General features: G+C 41.5%; 1 protein-coding gene across 1 annotated transcript in view; it reads left to right on the forward strand.

The window, feature by feature from the left end:
* The window catches only part of PRKDC (protein kinase, DNA-activated, catalytic subunit), a 128203-nt gene that overhangs the window by 77627 nt on the left and 30013 nt on the right, over positions 1-20563 (forward strand). The window contains exons 14-18 of the mRNA XM_075828112.1: positions 8054-8258; positions 8338-8405; positions 8709-8929; positions 9043-9135; positions 14456-14542. Coding sequence (XP_075684227.1) covers positions 8054-8258; positions 8338-8405; positions 8709-8929; positions 9043-9135; positions 14456-14542 — 674 coding nt within the window. The remainder of the gene's footprint in view (positions 1-8053; positions 8259-8337; positions 8406-8708; positions 8930-9042; positions 9136-14455; positions 14543-20563) is intronic.

The raw sequence follows: 20563 nt of genomic DNA on the forward strand, positions 1-20563 counted from the left end.
CCCCCCAACAACGTAGAGATTTCCGAAGGAAGAATGGTCTCTGCTTCTACTGTGGAGATGACCAGCATCAAGTGAACACCTGTCCTAAGCGTAAGAATGCAGCCGGAGAACTTCCGCGCCTAAGTGATCATCGGGGAGGTCACTTGGGCGCACAGGTATTTCCCGTAAATATGAAACATAATAAGATCTTGCTTCCCTTTCAGGTCTCTCTTGGTGGTAGGTCTGCTACCGGCAGCGCCTTCGTGGATTCAGGGTCCTCTGCTAATATCATGTCTGTGGAATTTGCTATGTCTCTTGCTATGCCTTTGATTGATTTGCCTAAACCTGTCCCGGTAGTCGGTATCGACTCCACTCCTCTTGCTAATGGTTATTTTACGCAGCATACCCCTGTTTTTGAACTCCTTGTTGGCTCCATGCATTTGGAGCAGTGCTCTGTACTGTTGATGCAGGGATTATCGTCCAATTTGGTTTTAGGCCTTCCTTGGTTGCAGTTGCATAATCTCACGTTTGACTGGAATACTGGGGAGCTTACCAAATGGGGTAATGAATGTTTGACGTCATGTTTTTCTGTTAATTCTATTTCTCCCCCTGAGGAGGTGAACACGCTACCTGAGTTTGTTCGGGACTTCGCTGATGTTTTCTCTAAGGAAGCCTCCGAAGTGTTACCTCCTCATAGAGAATACGATTGCGCTATCGAATTGGTACCAGGAGCTAAGCTTCCTAAGGGTAGGATATTTAATCTTTCTTGTCCCGAACGTGAAGCCATGAGAGAGTATATCCAGGAATGCCTGGCCAAGGGTTACATTCGCCCCTCTACTTCTCCGGTAGGTGCTGGCTTCTTCTTCGTAGGGAAGAAGGATGGTGGTCTTAGGCCATGCATTGACTACCGTAACCTGAATAAGGTCACTGTAAGGAACCAGTATCCCCTTCCTTTGATTCCTGATCTCTTTAATCAGGTTCAGGGGGCCCAATGGTTCTCTAAGTTTGATCTACGGGGGGCGTATAACCTTATCCGCATCAAAGAGGGGGATGAGTGGAAGACTGCGTTTAACACGCCCGAAGGTCATTTAGAATACCTCATCATGCCCTTTGGGTTGTGTAATGCGCCGGCGGTCTTCCAGAATTTCATAAATGAGATTTTGAGAGATTACCTGGGGATATTTCTTGTAGTGTACCTTGATGACATACTGGTGTTTTCCAAGGACTGGCCCTCCCACATTGAGCATGTCAGGAAGGTGCTCCAGGTCCTTCGGGAAAACAAACTGTTTGCAAAAACCGAAAAATGTGTGTTTGGGGTACAGGAGATACCATTTTTGGGTCAAATCCTCACTCCTCATGAATTCCGCATGGACCCCGCCAAGGTTCAGGCTGTGGCAGAATGGGTCCAACCTGTCTCCCTGAAGGCATTAGTGTTTTTTGGGGTTCGCTAATTATTACAGGAGATTCATGGCTAAGCCTCTTACGGACCTCACTCGCAAAGGTGCTGATCTCCTCCACTGGTCTCCAGAGGCTGTCCAGGCTTTTGAGGTCCTTAAGAAGTGCTTTATCTCGGCCCCGGTGCTGGTTCAGCCTAACCGCGAACTCTTAGCCATTAAATGGGCATTTGAAGAGTGGCGCCACTTCCTGGAGGGGGCTAGGCACCAGGTAACGGTCCTTACCGACCACAAGAATCTGGTTTTCCTAGAATCTGCCCGGAGGCTAAACCCGAGACAAGCTCGATGGGCGCTATTTTTTACCAGATTCAACTTTTTGGTTACCTATAGGGCTGGGTCTAAAAATATTAAGGCCGATGCACTGTCGCGTAGCTTCATGGCCAGCCCTCCTTCGGAGGAAGATCCTGCTTGTATTTTGCCTCCCGGTATAATCATTTCTTCTATTGATTCTGATTTAGTCTCTGAAATTGCAGCTGATCAAGGTTCAGCTCCCGGGAACCTTCCTGAGGACAAGCTGTTTGTTCCCCTGCAATACCGGCTAAGGGTACTTAGGGAAAATCATGACTCCGCACTATCTGGTCATCCAGGCATCCTGGGTACCAAACACCTCATTGCCAGAAACTATTGGTGGCCTGGCTTGCCTAAAGACGTTAAGGCCTACGTCGCCGCTTGTGAGGTTTGTGCTAGGTCCAAGACTCCCAGGTCCCGACCAGCGGGCTTACTACGTTCGTTGCCCATTCCCCAGAGACCTTGGACACATATCTCCATGGATTTTATCACCGATTTGCCTCCATCCCAAGGCAAGTCGGTGGTGTGGGTGGTAGTAGACCGCTTCAGTAAGATGTGCCACTTTGTGCCCCTCAAGAAACTACCCAACGCCAAGACGTTAGCTACCTTGTTTGTCAAACACATCCTGCGTCTCCATGGGGTCCCTGTCAATATTGTTTCGGACAGAGGGGTACAATTTGTTTCTTTGTTTTGGAGAGCCTTCTGTAAAAAGTTGGAGATTGATCTGTCCTTCTCCTCTGCTTTCCATCGTGAAACCAATGGCCAAACTGAGAGGACTAATCAATCTCTAGAACAATATTTAAGGTGTTTTATCTCTGACTGTCAATATGATTGGGTCTCATTCATTCCCCTCGCTGAATTTTCCCTTAATAACCGGGTCAGTAACTCGTCAGGGGTCTCCCCCTTTTTCTGTAATTTTGGGTTTAATCCACGGTTCTCCTCCATTTCACCTGGTAGTTCCAACAATCCCGAGGTAGAGGTCGTTCATCGGGAACTGTGCACAGTCTGGGCCCAGGTTCAGAAGAACCTAGAGGCGTCCCAGAGCGTACAAAAAACTCAGGCTGATAGAAAACTTTCTGCTAACCCCTTGTTTATGGTCGGGGATCTGGTGTGGTTATCATCTAGGAACTTGCGTCTTAAGGTCCCGTCCAAGAAGTTTGCTCCCCGGTTTATTGGGCCGTATAAGGTCATTGAAGTCCTCAATCCTGTCTCCTTCCGGCTGGAGTTACCCCCATCTTTTCGTATACACGACTTGTTTCATGCTTCCCTCCTTAAACGCTGCTCCCCGACCTTGGCTCCCTCGAGGAAACCTCCTGTTCCCGTTCTCACCCCTGAGGGGGTGGAATACGAGGTGGCCAAGATTGTGGACAGCAAGATGGTCCAAGGCTCCCTCCAGTACTTGGTCCATTGGAGAGGATACGGGCCTGAGGAGAGGACTTGGGTACCCGCCCGGGATGTTCACGCTGGGGTATTGGTCAGGAAGTTCCACCTTCGTTTCCCCAGTAAACCAGGTCCGCTTAGAAAGGGTCCGGTGGCCCCTCATAAAAGGGGGGGTACTGTAAAGGATCTGCCAGGCACAGCTTCGGGGTTAACTTCCTTAGGTAATCAGTCTTCACCTGAGTCTATCTCTCTGAGACTGACTACAGCTTCTACCACTCAGGCTGGCAGGCTTAGCAGTGGGAGAGCCTATCGCAGCCTGGCCAGACTCAGCTAGCTCCCGCCCTCTGTCTATTTATACCTGCCTTTCCTGTTCCTCCTTGCTTGTGATTCTTTCCGTGTGGTTTCCTGGCCCAGCTACAGCTCCTAACAATTTGATCCTGCTCCATTCTGACCCTGGCTTTCTGACTACTCTTCTGCTCTGCGTTTGGTACCTCGTGCTCTCCTGGTTTTACTTGGCTCGTTCACCACTCTCTTGCTCACGGTGTTGCCGTGGGCAACTGCCCCTTTCCCTTTGCTTTATATTCCCTTGTATGTTTTGTCTCGTGCACTTACTGAGCGTAGGGACCGCCGCCCAGTTGTACCCCGTCGCCTAGGGTGGGTCGTTGCAAGTAGGCAGGGACAGAGTGGCGGGTAGATTAGGGCTCACTTGTCCGTTTCCCTACCCCTATCATTACACCTGGTCTACGATTGTAACATAATTTCATGTGTACACAATTCGGTCGTCGCTTGTTAATTTCAAAGAGCGCTAATTCGGAGAGTAATTTTCATTTTTGTACATTTCTATTTTCAAATCACAAAATGCATTTGACCGAAACGGAAAGGATCACTTTATTGATGATGAGAGGGTATGACAAAGAGAAAATAAGATCCTATCGAGAAGTAGCCTCTTTATTCAATGCCACTTATCCTATCCGTGATCCAGTTTCATTGTCAACTGTTAAAAGAACTGTTCATCGTTTCAAAATAACCGGTTCAATTAAAGACGCACCAAGATCCGGAAGACCCAAACATGCCGGTAATGATGAAAAAGCTTTAGGCCTCGTGCACACTTCCGTCACCGTTTTCACTGTTGGTTTTGACTGATCCGTGTGCCTGTTTTAGCGGCCGTATGATTTCTCTGTGCACTCCATGTTTCCGTTTCCGAGCGCCGAGCATGGTACTGTCCAGGGTGCTGAAAGAGCATGGTTGTTCAGCGCTAGTCACTGTACATGGTGATGAAAGAGTTAATGGGCTGCACTGATCGGCGGTAACTCTTTCAGCACCCTGGACAGTGACTAGCGCTGAAAAATGACCATGCTCGGTGCTCGCAAAATACAATTTTAATTAAATAAAAAATAGAAAAATAAGTTCATACTTACTTTCATCCTGTCCGGCCTCCTGGGATGACGTTTCATCCCATATCACCACTGCAGCCAATCACAGGCTGTAGTGGCGGTCACGCAAGTCTGGATGACGTCAGAAGGCCGCCTCTGCAGCAAATCACAGGCTGCAGCGGCCTCTGCAGCCACTCACAGCCTGCCGCGTCATACAGGAAGGTTGGACTAGAGGAAGACGAGGGACTCGTCACCAAGACAACGACTGGGGTAGGTATTAACTGCTTTTTATTTTATTTTTAATCAGCAGCCTCTTCTCTCTATCAGTGATTGATAGAGACAAGTGGCTGCCGATTAGTTTAATATATCTGTAATGTACTACTGCCTGCCCGGCCGTTGCTAGGCAATGGCTCCGTCACAGACGGACGGCACACGGATGCCTTCCGTGTGCCTTCAGTTTTTTTGACGGCCCCATTGACTTGCATGGGCCTCATGGTCACGGAATCTCATTCCAAAGTAGGACATGCTCTACTTTTGATCGGAACGGAGCAACGGGACCGTCCAAAAAACTGATGTGTGCATGGCCCCATTGAAATGAATGGGTCAGGGTGCTAGCCGTCAGAAAAACGGCTAGCACCCTGAAGAAAAAGACTGAAGTGGGCATGAGGCCTTAGATGTTCTGCTCACTGTACATGATAATCCTCATACATCTGTCTGGGTGGTGCACAACAAAATGATATCAGCGCCAAATCAGTCCATCGAATTTTGAAGAGGCATCATTTTATAAAATACGTCTAGTTCAGGAACTATCTGAAGATGATTATGACAGAAGAGTGGAATTTTTTCAATACAATGATGACACGATTTGATGATGGTCACCATACTTTCAACTGGACCTGTTTTTCGGATGAAGCTAGGTATGAACTACACGGTTCTATAAATCGACAGAACATGAGGTATTGGGCAGGCAAAAATCCACATTGGTTGAGACAGTCATACTCAGTAGCCGATAATGAAGATGATAACTTTAAAGTTAAATATCTCAGTGAGAAAAAAATCCTATCTCAAAATCGATTGCGGCATTGTTTTCGTATTGAAAGAAGCTTTCAAATGAGCCCCCACTCGATCCCCCGTGCCATTTAAGATTTTGCTGCCCCCGCCCAACCCATTGCCCCCCAGGTGGTGGGGTGTGTTTTTTTTGTCGTTAACTGGTATATTTTATGACCCCATTAAGTCCCACCAAATCTTAACCCTCTACCTCGAGCCGTTCAAAAGTTGAGGGTGTTCCGGAACTTTTGTTGGGCATGAGTCTCAATATGTACTAATGGTCAATGGCTGCTTACATAAATACACATTACTGGCCACCTGTTCAAAGTACCCAGGGAAGGTAGGAAAAGGAGGCGGCTATGTTTGGTTGTGTTCTCTATGTAATGTAATACAACCTATCCACAAGGCATACATATGCACCATTTTGCATTATTAACTGCCTAAGGTAACATGACTGTACTTGTTATATATAGTACCAAAAAGAGAGAACACTGAGTGTTTAAGTCAAAATATAAAATATACATTTTTATTTCTTCAATTTTAAAAAGTTACATGCAATATAAGGTTACACCCTTACTGAAAAATAACCCCTGAGGAAGCTACGTTTGTGGCGATACTCGTGGGGCAGACAGTTCCCTTTTCCCCTCTTCCTATACTATGGTAACGTGTTGTATTGATGCATTACTTGCATGTGTTCACATTAGGATTGCATATCTAGGGGATTAGGAGGTATTGTGGGGATTTGCATATTTTTGTGCCATTTATCAGGGTGGCTAATTCATTTCCCTCCCACAGAGATTTTTGTAGCTTGCTTATGCTTTTTAAATGTTTTTATTCTGTGGTGTAAATTTTTTTCTAAATAAAGACGTATATTTATAATATATAGTCCTTTCATGGTATATTATATTTTCTTGCCGTACATACATACATACCCATTTATGTCTTGTGGTCAGTACATGCAATATACGTTAAAAAAATGGATCTATACAGATGGAAAAAGGATCGCCAAGCAGTAGAGGATATTACATGGATGTTCACTATCGATATACAACAGAATGTATGATGTAAAAAATATAATCTAAAAGTTTAGAGTAAGTATCAAACGTTGTGCATCCTACTGTAAAGATGTTCTACTTAGACTATTATTAGTCCCCAAAAGGGATCAAATATATACTATAACGCTGTAGCGCGACGCTACTCCAAAAATTCCCAATTCATAATGTAAAGTATATATTGTATATAGTGCCACACAGCACCCCCAGTAGTTCAAGGCAATGGCACATCCGAGAAAGCTGTATCAGCCAGGGGAATGCTCAAGATTGGCGTCCTGCCCCAATGCGCGTATCGGCTTCCGCCTTCGTCTGGGGGCCCTGCTTCATGCTGGATGTGGTTTTTATTTGCAAATTCCTTGTATCATTTTTTTGTTTGTTCGTTGATAGGGATTGTTTTTTTCCCCTTTTGTTTGTATCCTATGATTTATTTGTAATCTAGTTTTTACTGAAAATATTTATCTGATTTTATATAAACTGCCGGACTATGTCAGATTTAACCAGTGCCATTAGCCCTTTCATCTACGTATCCTGGTTTTTTTAGGCCATTGTATATTCCTCCACACAGTGCTGTCAGCTAGATTGAGCTGTCACACTAACAGCTTCTCCCTGTACTGTGAAAGGAAACTGAAATAATCAGTTACTTGTCATTAAAAACCCATGAACACAGTGCTCATATTGATCACTGCGTTCTCTAGTGCAAAAGTCACTGCTTCTGCATTCAGTTGGTTTCTTGGGAAACCTGTGACGACGTCATAAGGATTCCCTGTGGCAAAGTGGGCTAAAGCACTTGCAGGGAAGTCATGTTCTGCATCTTTTTCTCCTCATGTTTCTGTATACTAATCCCGGGTAAGTGATCTAATATGCTGTTACTATTATATCCATTTTATATATGGGGCCAACATATGTAGTAAAATTAAAAATAACAATACTAATAAAATATGGAAAATACTTGGTACAGTCTGCTTTTCATTAAACAATTATTCACCATTATTTACATAAGGCCCCATGCACACGACCGTAAAAACAGAGGGAGGGAGCAAATTATGTCATCAGCATGTTGCATAGCAACACTTCCGTAAATACGGACGGTATACGGATGCACATCTGTAGCCGTCCATATTTATGGAAGCTCCCATAGACTTCTATGGGAGAGTCCTTGCCGTAATTGCTGACAAGAATAGGACAGGTTCTATATTTTTTCAGCACAGACACCCATCAGTAAAACTACTGAAAGGTGTCCGTGGCCAATAGAAATAAATGGGTCAGTGTGCAAGGGGCCAATGACTGGATCGATGCAGCATGCTATCTGAAAATGGAGGCTTTATTTATTTTTATAGACAGCCAAGTGGATTTAATATTTATATACTATTATTTTCTTTTTGGACAATATTTAAAAATGTCAGGTGGATTTATTTAGCACCCAAGTGGTCATTTTTTTTATTTCATTATGAGATGGTAATTGTTAGACATTGTATTTCAGAAATATTCAAAGGAGTTTGACAAAGTTTGTGGAAAAGATGGCTCAGTCCTTAGTGGAATGAAAGCTGATGTGTTTTATAAAAGCTTTGGACTTCTAGTAGACAAAATAAGAAATGAACAGACCCCAGAGCCCGGAAACTTAAAGGAATATTCTCCCTGGATGAGCACTTTCAAGCCAGAGTATTCCAGAGATCTAGAAATTCCTGGTCAGTGTTTGATAATATTTTTTATATAAGTTATAATCTTAACTACAAAAAATCTTAACAGATTCTACTTTTGTTCCAGGGCAATATAATGGTAAAACCAAGCCCATGCCAGAATATCACGTAAAGGTCTGTGGGTTTGATGAGCGGGTATGTATTCATTAGGTTGCAGTAAAAATGAATAATTGTAAACTATTTTCTTATTTTTTTTAAAAAAACACAATTTTTTATCCATATTTACTTTCTGTGTGTCCGGATGTAGCAGAAATAAAGTTCTTATTTAACCCATTGAAGCTGTGTCATTTGGGCATTTTGTTAACACTCTTGGGGTGAGATAACCCAGTAGGTTTTACCTGCAGTCCTACTGGAGATCTACTGGATGCGTTGATGTGTGCTTTGTGCAGTTTAGTTTTACTTTTATTTATTTTTTAAATTGTGTACTTTTTTTGAAAGGTAAAAAGTATGCAATCTATTAGAAAGCCCAAGAGGATTGTTATTCGTGGAAATGATGAGAGAGACTACCCATTTCTTGTCAAAGGTGGTGAAGATTTGCGCCAGGACCAGCGCATTGAGCAGCTTTTCGACATAATGAATATTGTACTATCCCAGGATGCTGCTTGTAAGCAGAGATACATGCAATTAAAGACATACCAAGTGATTCCCATGACGACACGGTATGAGTTTCTCTGTATATGCGTCATTACCTTTAATGTGGTTTTATGTTATAAGGCTAGAATAGGAGAGTTCTTTACTATAATTGCATGATTACATCTCTTTTCTTTTTCAGGATAGGGATGATTGAATGGCTGGAGAACACATGCACCTTAAAGGACTTTATTTTAAGTACTCTGACTGAAAGTGAAAAAACAGACTACAATGGGTATTGCAGTTCATAATGTTTGACACACAATACTAACAATCCCAGCTTAGCTTTTGATTAATGTATTTCATCAACTTAGTATGTCTAATGCAGAAGAATATTTATCAGATCAGGAATATCATGCATATTAAAGGCAATTCCTAAAAAGCAGAGCGTTGAACACATTCTCGTAAAAACTCACGCACATAAAAACTTCTTCATATACGCTTTGCAACCAAAAGGACATAAACATCCCCTCTAATTATATTTTAACTCCATTCACATTGGCATTAAGAGACTCCGGTGTTCTGTCACTTTTGATGGCAAGAATAGCGCAGCATGTCAAAATAATGGAAGCTTAGCCGGAACGCTGACTAACCCCATTTTAAAAGGATGCAATTCGGATATGTTGTCTGACAAGTCCTGCACATCAATATGACTTCCATTTTAAATAGAAACCATGATGCCAATGTAAACATAGCCTTGACAACGCTACAATACATCGCACAGCTGCTAAGAAAGTACTGTGGGGTGAAAGTACAAACAGGAATGAAATCTATATAAACAATGAAGAGGCTGCAGCACTTGTGCGAGCACCGCGGCACCTTCAAGCAGCTGATCGGCGGGGGTGCCGAGAGTCAGAGCCGTATTAATCTAGTAGTGATGGCCTATCCATTTCAAAAATGAAAATCTGAAAAAGGGCTGCGGCAGGAAGGGGTTAAAGGGGTTATCCGGGATTTTAGAATTGCCATCAATTCTAAAATCCCGGATAACCTCTTTGACCCCTTCCCGCCGCAGCCCTTTTTCCGATTTTTTGTTTTTTCCTCCCCACCTTCCAGAAGCCATAACTTTTTGATTTTTCCATCAATAGAACTTTTATGGTTAGCCAATAAAGGTATCATACCTATTATACTTTTGTCTTTTTTGACACAAAAGTATTTAACATTTCATATTGTCTCTGGCTAACACGGTACTACACTATTTTTTACTGATTTTTCCATCGATACAGTCCTATGAGGGCTTGATTTGTGCGGGACAAGTTCTATTTTTTCGTAGCACCATTTATTGTGCTATATAATGTACTAGGAAATAGGAAAACAATTATTTGTGGGGTAGAAAATTAAAAAAAACAGCGATTCCTCCATTGTTTTTTTCGCGTAGTTTTTATGGAATTCACTGTGCAATTAAAACAACATGTTAACTTTATTCTGTGGGCCAATACAATTACGGCGATACCATATCTCTCTCAATCTCTCTCTATATATTTCTATATATCTATATATATATATATATATATATATATATATATATACACTACCGTTCAAAAGTTTGGGGTCACCCAGACAATTTTGTGTTTTCCATGAAAACTCACACTTATATTTATCAAATGAGTTGCAAAATGACTAGAAAATATAGTCAAGACATTGACAAGGTTAGAAATAATGATTTTTATTTCCAATAATAATTTTCTCCTTTAAACTTTGCTTTCGTCAAAGAATGCTCCATTTGCAGCAATTACAGCATTGCAGACCTTTGGCATTCTAGCTGTTAATTTGCTGAGGTAATCGGGAGAAATTTCACCCGATGCTTCCAGAAGCCCCTCCCACAAGTTGGATTGGCTTGATGGGCACTTCTTGTGTACCATACGGTCAAGCTGCTCCCACAACAGCTCTATGGGGTTAAGATCTGGTGACTGCGCTGGCCACTCCATTACAGATAGAATACCAGCTGCCTGCTTCTTCCCTAAATAGTTCTTGCATAATTTGGAGGTGTGCTTTGGGTCATTGTCCTGTTGTAGGATGAAATTGGCTCCAATCAAGCGCTGTCCACAGGGTATGGCATGGCGTTGCAAAATGGAGTGATAGCCTTCCTTATTCAAAATCCCTTTTACCTTGTACAAATCTCCCACTTTACCAGCACCAAAGCAACCCCAGACCATCACATTACCTCCACCATGCTTGACAGATGGCGTCAGGCACTCTTCCAGCATCTTTTCAGTTGTTCTGCGTCTCACACATGTTCTTCTGTGTGATCCAAACACCTCAAACTTCGATTCGTCTGTCCATAACACTTTTTTCCAATCTTCCTCTGTCCAATGTCTGTGTGCTTTTGCCCATATTAATCTTTTCCTTTTATTAGCCAGTCTCAGATATGGCTTTTTCTATGCAACTCTGCCCTGAAGGCCAGCATCCCGGAGTCGCCTCTTCACTATAGACATTGACACTGGCGTTTTGCGGGTACTATTTAATGAAGCTGCCAGTTGAGGACCTGTGAGGCGTCTATTTCTCAAACTGGAGACTCTAATGTACTTGTCTTGCTGCTCAGTTGTGCAGCGAGGCCTCCCACTTCTCTTTCTACACTGGTTAGAACCTGTGTGTGCTGTCCTCTGAAGGGAGTAGTACACACCGTTGTAGGAAATCTTCAGTTTCTTGGCAATTTTTCGCATGGAATAGCCTTCATTTCTAAGAACAAGAATAGACTGTCGAGTTTCACATGAAAGCTCTCTTTTTCTAGCCATTTTGAAAGTTTAATCGAACCCACAAATGTAATGCTCCAGATTCTCAACTAGCTCAAAGGAAGGTCCGTTTTATAGCTCCTCTAAACAGCAAAACTGTTTACAGCGGTGCTAACATAATTGCACAAGGATTTTCAAGTGTTTTCTAATCATCCATTAGCCTTCTAACACAGTTAGCAAACACAATGTACCATTAGAACACTGGAGTGATGGTTGCTGGAAATGGGCCTCTATACACCTATGTAGATATTGCATTAAAAACCAGACGTTTGCAGCTAGAATAGTCATTTAGCACATTAACAATGTATAGAGTGTATTTCTGATTAATTTAATGTTATCTTCATTGTAAAAAACTGTGCTTTTCTCTCAAAAATAAGGAAATTTCTAAGTGACCCTAAACTTTTGAACGGTAGTGTATATGTATATATATATATATATATATATATATATATATATATATATATAGTTTTTCTGTATTTTACTTCTTTTACAAGTAAAAACCGATCACTTTTTATTTCATTTTTTGTGGGAGATGGGGTGACCAAAAAATAGAGATTCTGGCGTTTACAATTTATTTTTTTTACGTCATTCACCGTGCAGGTTAAATAATATATTGTAATAGTTCGGACTTTTACAGATGCGGTGATACCAATTATTTTTATTTATTTATTTTTATTATGTTCTAGGGGGAAAATGGGAAAAGTTTTTTTTTTTAACTTTTAATTTAATTATTTTTTTTTACATAAAAAAACAACTTTATTTTACAAATTTGTACTTTTTTTTTATTAGTTCCCCTAGGGGACTTCAACCAGCGATCGCTTGCACGATATACTGCAATACTATAATATATTGCAGTATATCGTGATTCTGACAGGCAACTAATAAGCGATGCCGGAGGCAGCACTTAATAGGAGCGCAAAGATGGCGGACCTGGGGGCCTTCATTAGGCCCCCAGGCAGCGATAGCAACCATCGCCCCCTCCCCCGCGATTGCATTGTGGGGGGCGCGATGAGCTGTTAGAGGGGGTCGCCCCCCCCCTTCTTTCTAACGATTTAAATACTGCGGTCGCTTTTGACCACGCCATTTAACGGGTTATACGAGCGGGATTGCGCTCGAGCGTGATCCCGATTGTTACTCTGAGGTGTCGGCTGTAACATACAGCCGACACCGGCATCGTATGGAGCAGGTTCACTAGGAATACGTCAAATGTCGGGAAGGGGTTAAAGCAAAGTCAGCATAAAAAATTTGAAAACGTTTGGTACAGTAGGTCTCCATGGGTAAGAAGCCACACTCCACTAATATGCCTAACACTTAGTATTTGCTTAAGAGGCATAAAGCACACTACAATTGGACTCTGAGGCAATGAAAATGCGTTTTCTTGAATCAAGAATGGATAAATCTGAATGGCAGTTGGTTATGAAAACCACATTTTCATCGTTTTGGCTGTGCCCTTTAGTTCAGGTGAAGCAGCATACAATGACATTCTAGAGAGTTGTATGTTCCAACTTTGAGGCAATAGTTTGGGGAAGGCTTGTCCAAGCATGAGGGGGTCTAAAAAAAAGTCTTTGTAGAGTTTAGTATGAATAAACGTTGCTACCTGTAGAAATCCCTGAGCTCATCAACATATTTGGGGCAAATTGGAGCATACTATAAATTATCTCTTTATTGGCAAAAATCAATGCCTGACCTCACATGCTGCTGTGGCTGAATAGATGTGAAAACTTGCCAAAAGCTAAAGCCTGGTAATGCAGTAAAGAAAGGATAAGATCTAAATTAAAGGGGTATTCCTAACAAACATTTAGGCATATCTACAAGATAGTACCATAAATGTTTGATAGGTGTTTGTACCACTTCTGGGACCCTCACCTATCTGGGGAACTGAGAGTCATAGACTGCAATGGAGAGCTCTTTCCATAACTCCTTTAGACTTAAATGGAGAGCTGTGCCTCTCTGAATCTGTGATCTGGGGTCACAGACCCACAGTTCCCCCAATAGGTGATGTTCCCACAGGTGGTGCACGCACCTATCACACATTTACAATATATCCTGTGGATATGCCATAAATCTATATGGTGGAAATACCACTTAACCCTTTCGCTGCCAGGGGTTTTTGAACATTTTGTACCTCAAGTAGCCAGGACAATTTTCAAACTTTTGACATGTACGAATAAAACCAAAATCACAAAAAAAAAAATCATACTAAACCCCCCCCCATATATGTTCTGAAAGTAGACACCAGGCACATTGTCTAAATGCCACTCAGTACTTTATACACATAGGCACCTTAATGCACTTTGGCTTAAAGTATAAATTTTCATAAAAAAACAAATGCATAAAAATGTATATTTGTGGCTAAAAGTATGAGAAGACAGAAAATTAAATATGTCCTTTTTGTTATAGTTGTAACTACAACATCTTTTATCAAAAAAGAGAGTCTCTGATTATGTATTCATATATATTTCACATGTATGCTGGAGAAGGCTAGTTTACAAGTGCAGACTTCTGCCCACAACGAGCGTTGATCGCCGCGTATTTAAAGGACTTTTTACACAGGCCTTTAATAAGATCATTCGATCCACATACAGTTTGCATATTGTCGGCAGCACATTCCCTGTTTACACGGGGAGAAGTGCTGCCAACAACGATGATTTTATAGGCTGCATAAAAGACGCGATCAGCCATCAAACAAGCATCTGTCGGCTGATCACTGTAAAGTTTACAAGGGTCAGTGATTGGATACGCTTGTTTGCCTGATCATTGGCTCATATAAATGGGCCTTTAGTGAGACCGCAATTAATTAAGGTATCTTTATTTTTGAATTTGTAGAAAGCATAATCCAGAACTGCATTACAGAACCTGGCTAGACAAGAAGGACAAGACTGGAAGTCCTCAACAGCATATTGCCACCTATAGGTAAGTGGCTAAACAGCTGTCATTATTCTTTCTTGTTATGTTGGTGGTAAACCATTATTCACTTGTATCAGGTAGCCCATTCATTGTAAAACCACTCCATTTTTTTATATTTAATTTAGTTTGTTGACTAAATATACAGTGGTGCTCAAGCATTAAGGCCTCATGCACACGACCGTATTTTTTCCCACCCGTAAATACTGGCGTAAATACGGGTCCGGTGTCACACGTATTCGACCCGTTTTGCACCAGTATTTACGAACCCGTGCCCATAAATATGGGTCCGGTGTCACCCGTATTCCACCCGTATTTACGGCCACGTTTTTGGCGGCAAAATAGCACTGCACTAATCGGCAGCCCCTTCTCTCTATCAGTGCAGGATAGAGAGAAGGGACAGCCCTTTCTGTAATAAAAGTTAAAGAAATTCATACTTACCAGGCCGTTGTCTTGGTGACGCGTCCCTCTCTTCACATCCAGCCCGACATCCCTGGATGACGCGGCAGTCCATGTGACCGCTGCAGCCTGTGATTGACCTGTGATTGGCTGCAGCGGTCACATGGCCGGAAACGTCATCCAGGACGTCGGGCCGGATGTCGAGAGGGACGCGTCACCAAGGCAACGGGCGGGAGACCGGACTGGAGGAAGCAGGAAGTCCTCGGTAAGTATGAACGTCTTTTATTTTTATTTTTTACAGGTTTATACTGATCGGTAGTCACAGTCCAGGGTGCTGAAAGAGTTACTGCCGATCAGTTAACTCTTTCAGCTCCCTGGACAGTGACTATTTACTGACGTCGCTTAGCAACGCTGCCGTAATGATGGGTGCACACATGTAGCCACCCGTCATTACGAGAGCTCCATAGACTTCTATGGACTGTCCGTGCCGTTATTACGGCCTGAAATAGGACATGTTCTATCTTTTTCAACGGCACGGGCACCTTCCCGTGAGAAAACGGGAAGGCACCCGTCGCCAATAGAAGTCTATGAGCCCGTTATTACGGGTCGTAATTACGACCCGTAATAACGGGAGTTTTTACGGTCGTGTGCATGAGGCCTAAGGTTAATGTCTTATTCAGGGCCGGCCTTAGGTTCGATGGCGCCCTGTGCGGGACCGTCTATTGCTGCCCTCCACAAATAAAAAAATAACCACAAATATACTGCACATAAAGACATATTTAGACATAGAGGCAAATACACACACATATTTTATATATATCCTGCAGCACTCTTTCTATATACATTCATAATCCTTGGATCAGGATTACCTGCTGGGCACCCATATGGAATTTATCTTTGAGTGCTGCTTTCTTCTATTATATATATATATATATATATATATTATTAAAAAAATAGGCAGCACTCCGCAGTAAATGTGAATAAAAGGGTACTTTTATTGCCCCCTGTGCAACGTTTCAGCTCTGTCCTCTAGAGCCTTTCTCAAGCAAATAACATGTGATATATTCCAAGTATATAACATAGTGACAATCAATAAGTGTAAAAAAGTATAATCAGATAAAAAGTGTATAATAGCAGCACAAAAATAATGCAATAAATACATCTAGTGACAGAGTAAGGCCCCATGCACACGACCGTGCCCGCAATCACGGCCCGCTTGCAGGCACGGCCGGCCGCTGACTGACAGCCGCATTTTCGGGCCGTGCTCCCATACAAAATATGGGAGCATGGCCCGCAAAATGCGAAAGAACGGACATGTTCCATAATTCCCGGAACATTTCCACGGCACTGACACCCTTCCGTAGTGCTACGGAAAGGTGTCAGTGTTCAATGAAAGTGAATGGCTCCGTTTTTGCGGACCGCAATTGCGGTCCGCAAAAACTGAGGTTTTTTGCTGTCGTGTGCATGGGGCCTAAGATGGATAAATAACAATCAATGTACATATAGATCACAATACAGTTAAAGTATCCAATTAAGAACAGTGTTCACATGAGTGTGACTTAAAAATAAATTAAAATAGAAAATCACCTCGTAGGACGTGGTATCACGGTGCCGCCATAGCGGTTAGCGAAAAAGGCGCTACTGCGCATGCGTAGAATATTGCCAAGTTCCAAATACTACGGATATCCGGTATGCACTCGCGCATGCGCAATCAAGCGCAGACGCGATGCGGCCATCTTTGATTAGGGAAAAGATACGTTCCTTAAGAGATACTTGATTAGGTATGTATATATTTATCAAAAAAACAAACTATGACATAATGGGGACTATATGGCTCCTAATCAGGGAAAAGGTTTTATCAAAAAAGAGTGAAAATACATTGCAGTGCCGATACAGGCAAATGTCCATGTGAGGCCATTTTCTGGCATCCAAAAGGAGAGAGGCATAAACGCAGCGGTACAGCCTTATTCACATCAGAGTATAGATCCAGATATTAGAAACGGAGTCAAAAGGATGGCCGATGGCCATTCTATAAATGCCCATCCCCACCCAAATGGTAGATGAACAAACGCAACATAGACATATCATATGTCCATTTGCCGTATTGTTCCCCCTAACTCCTATATTAGTATATTATGGAATCAAAGGAAATGCAGCTAGATAGTACCGCATATGCGTTTTTACATCTCAATCCTATAGACCATATTGATCTGCATGTTATACACCCTCTAGAGATATTAGTAATAGCATAAAAAGATGATCCAATATATTTCTCAGAGTAATCAAAAATTGTAATATGATATCCGTAAAAATGAAAATTACAAAAATTCCCCCAAATTTTTTTATTATAAAAATATATACATATACACAGAAAAGTCCGTGTTGTTCTTCGTCTGTAGAGGTGATCTTCAAACAAGTTCAAGAGTGTTCTAGAGAAAAAAAGAATAAATATTAATATTTCAAAAGGGTAATACAACCTATAAATAGACATGTTAATAAATACTGATAATGATATCAAGCGTATTGCCACAATGGGGCATGGTGGGAAGAGGAAGGAAAATCTCTTCATATTATTCCACTTAATGCAAAATCAACATTAAGCCCATTTGGTTTAAGGGTATTGAGCCTATTGATCCATTGTAACTCCCTAGTTTTTAATAATCTAGTCCTATTGCCACCTCGTCTCAGGGGGGGTATATGATCCCCCTGAGACGAGGTGGCAATAGGACTAGATTAACCCCTTAATGACCAGCCTATTTTGGACCTTAATGACCAAGCTATTTTATACGTTTTTCAATCGTCGCATTCCAAGAGCTATAACGTTTTTATTTTTTTCGTCGACATAGTTGTATAAGGTCTTGTTTTTTGCGGGACAAGTTGTATTTTTTAATAGCACCATTTTTAGGTACATATTATTTATTGATTAACTTTTATTAACTTTTTTTTGGGGGGGAATAGAAAAAAAGCATAAATTACGCCACTCTTTTTTGCGTCCTAAATCTACGCCTTTACCGTGTGGTATAAATAACACAATAACTTTATTCAGCGGGTTGTTACGATTGCAACGATACCAAATTTGTATAGTTTTTTTATGTTTTACTACTTTTACACAGTAAAAACGCATTTTTTTCAAAATTATTTGTTTTTGTGTCTCCATATTTGAAGAGCCGTAACGTTTTTATTTTTTCGCCGATGCGGTTGTATGAGGGCTTTTTTTTTGCGGGACGACTTGTCGTTTTTATTGGTACCATTTTGGAGTAGATGCGACTTTTTGATCACTTTTTATCACATTTTTTTAAAGTCAGTATTCACAGAAAACAGCAATTTTTCCATAGTTTTTTATTAATTTTTTTACGGCGTTCACCGTGTGGGTTAAATAATGTAATAGATTTATAGTCGGGGTCGTTACGGACGCGGCGATACCAAATATGTGTAACTTTTTAACTTTATTTTGTTTTTTTAATAGTAAAGCAGTTTGTAAGGGGAAAAGCTGGGTTTTTCATTTTTTTTCACATTTTTTTAAAATTAACATTATTAAACTTTTTTTTCACTTTTTTACTAGTCCCATTAGGGGACTATAATATGCGATTCTGCGATCGCATTTATAATACACTGCAATACTTTTGTATTGCAGTGTATTACTGCCTGTCCGTTTAAAACGGACAGGCATCTGCTAGGTCATGCCTGCGGCATGATCTAGCAGGCATTCACTCCAGGCAGACCTGGGGGCCTTTATTAAACCCCCGGCTGCCATTAGAGACACAGACACTCGGCGATCGTATCGCTGGGTGTCGGTGGAGAAGAGAGGGAGCTCCCTCCCTCTCTCCAAAACCACTCAGATGTGGTGCTCGCTATTGAGCACCGCATCTGAGGGGTTAAACGTGTGAGATCGATACTAATATCGATCTCACACGGCAGAGCAGGGACGCTCCCAGCCCTCAGCTGCCTCTAGCAGCTGAGAGCAGGGAGATTTGACAGCTCCCTGCTCTGTTTTCTTATTCCGATGCCGCGACGTAAAAAGTCTATGACATCGGAATAAGGCCCGTTAGTGACCGACGTAGAAACACGATGGGCCGGTCACTAACGGGTTAATGTTGATTTTGCATTAAGTGGAATAATATGAAGAGATTTTTCCTTCCTCTTCCCACCATGCCCCATTGTGGCAATACGCTTGATATCATTATCAGTATTTATTAACATGTCTATTTATAGGTTGTATTACCCTTTTGAAATATTAATATTTATTCTTTTTTTCTCTAGAACATTCTTGAACTTGTTTGAAGATCACCTCTACAGACGAAGAACAACACGGACTTTTCTGTGTATATATATATATTTTTATAATAAAAAAAAAATTGGGGAATTTTTGTAATTTTCATTTTTACGGATATCATATTACAATTTTTGATTACTCTGAGAAATATATTGGATCATCTTTTTATGCTATTACTAATATCTCTAGAGGGTGTATAACATGCAGATCAATATGGTCTATAGGATTGAGATGTAAAAACGCATATGCGGTACTATCTAGCTGCATTTCCTTTGATTCCATAATATACTAATATAGGAGTTAGGGGGAACAATATGGCAAATGGACATATGATATGTCTATGTTGCGTTTGTTCATCTACCATTTTGGTGGGGATGGGCATTTATAGAATGGCCATCGGCCATCCTTTTGACTCCGTTTCTAATATCTGGATCTATACTCTGATGTGAATAAGGCTGTACCGCTGCGTTTATGCCTCTCTCCTTTTGGATGCCAGAAAATGGCCTCACATGGACATTTGCCTGTATCGGCACTGCAATGTATTTTCACTCTTTTTTGATAAAACCTTTTCCCTGATTAGGAGCCATATAGTCCCCATTATGACATAGTTTGGTTTTTTGATAAATATATACATACCTAATCAAGTATTTCTTAAGGAACGTATCTTTTCCCTAATCAAAGATGGCCGCATCGCGTCTGCGCTTGATTGCGCATGCGCGAGTGCATACCGGATATCCGTAGTATTTGGAACATGGCAATATTCCACGCATGCGCAGTAGCGCCTTTTTCGCTAACCGCTATGGCGGCACCGTGATACCACGTCCTACGAGGTGATTTTCTATTTTCATTTATTTTTAAGTCACACACATGATTCACACACATGTGAACACTGTTCTTAATTGGATACTTTAACTGTATTGTGATCTATATGTACATTGATTGTTATTTATCCATCTTACTCTGTCACTACATGTTTATCTCTGATATGTCACTTTTTACTACATATTTATTGCATTATTTTTGTGATGCTGTTATACACTTTTTATCTGATTATACTTGATTACACTTATTGATTGTCACTATGTTATATACTTGGAATATATCACATGTTATTTGCTTGAGAAAGGCTCTAGAGGACAGAGCTGAAACGTTGCACAGGGGGCAATAAAGGTACCCTTTTATTCACATTTAGGGCATGACCACACATGGCGGAATTCCTCCGCAACTGTCCGCATCAATGCCGCACCTAATCCGGGTTGCGGATTACGGCTGCGGATCTGCACAAAATGTGCAGAAAATTGATGCGGACTAGCTGCTGCGGACTGCGGGAAAAGTGCTTCCCTTCTCCCTATCAGTGC

This window comes from Rhinoderma darwinii, chromosome 5 (assembly GCF_050947455.1).
Source record: "Rhinoderma darwinii isolate aRhiDar2 chromosome 5, aRhiDar2.hap1, whole genome shotgun sequence".
Lineage (NCBI taxonomy): Eukaryota > Metazoa > Chordata > Amphibia > Anura > Rhinodermatidae > Rhinoderma > Rhinoderma darwinii.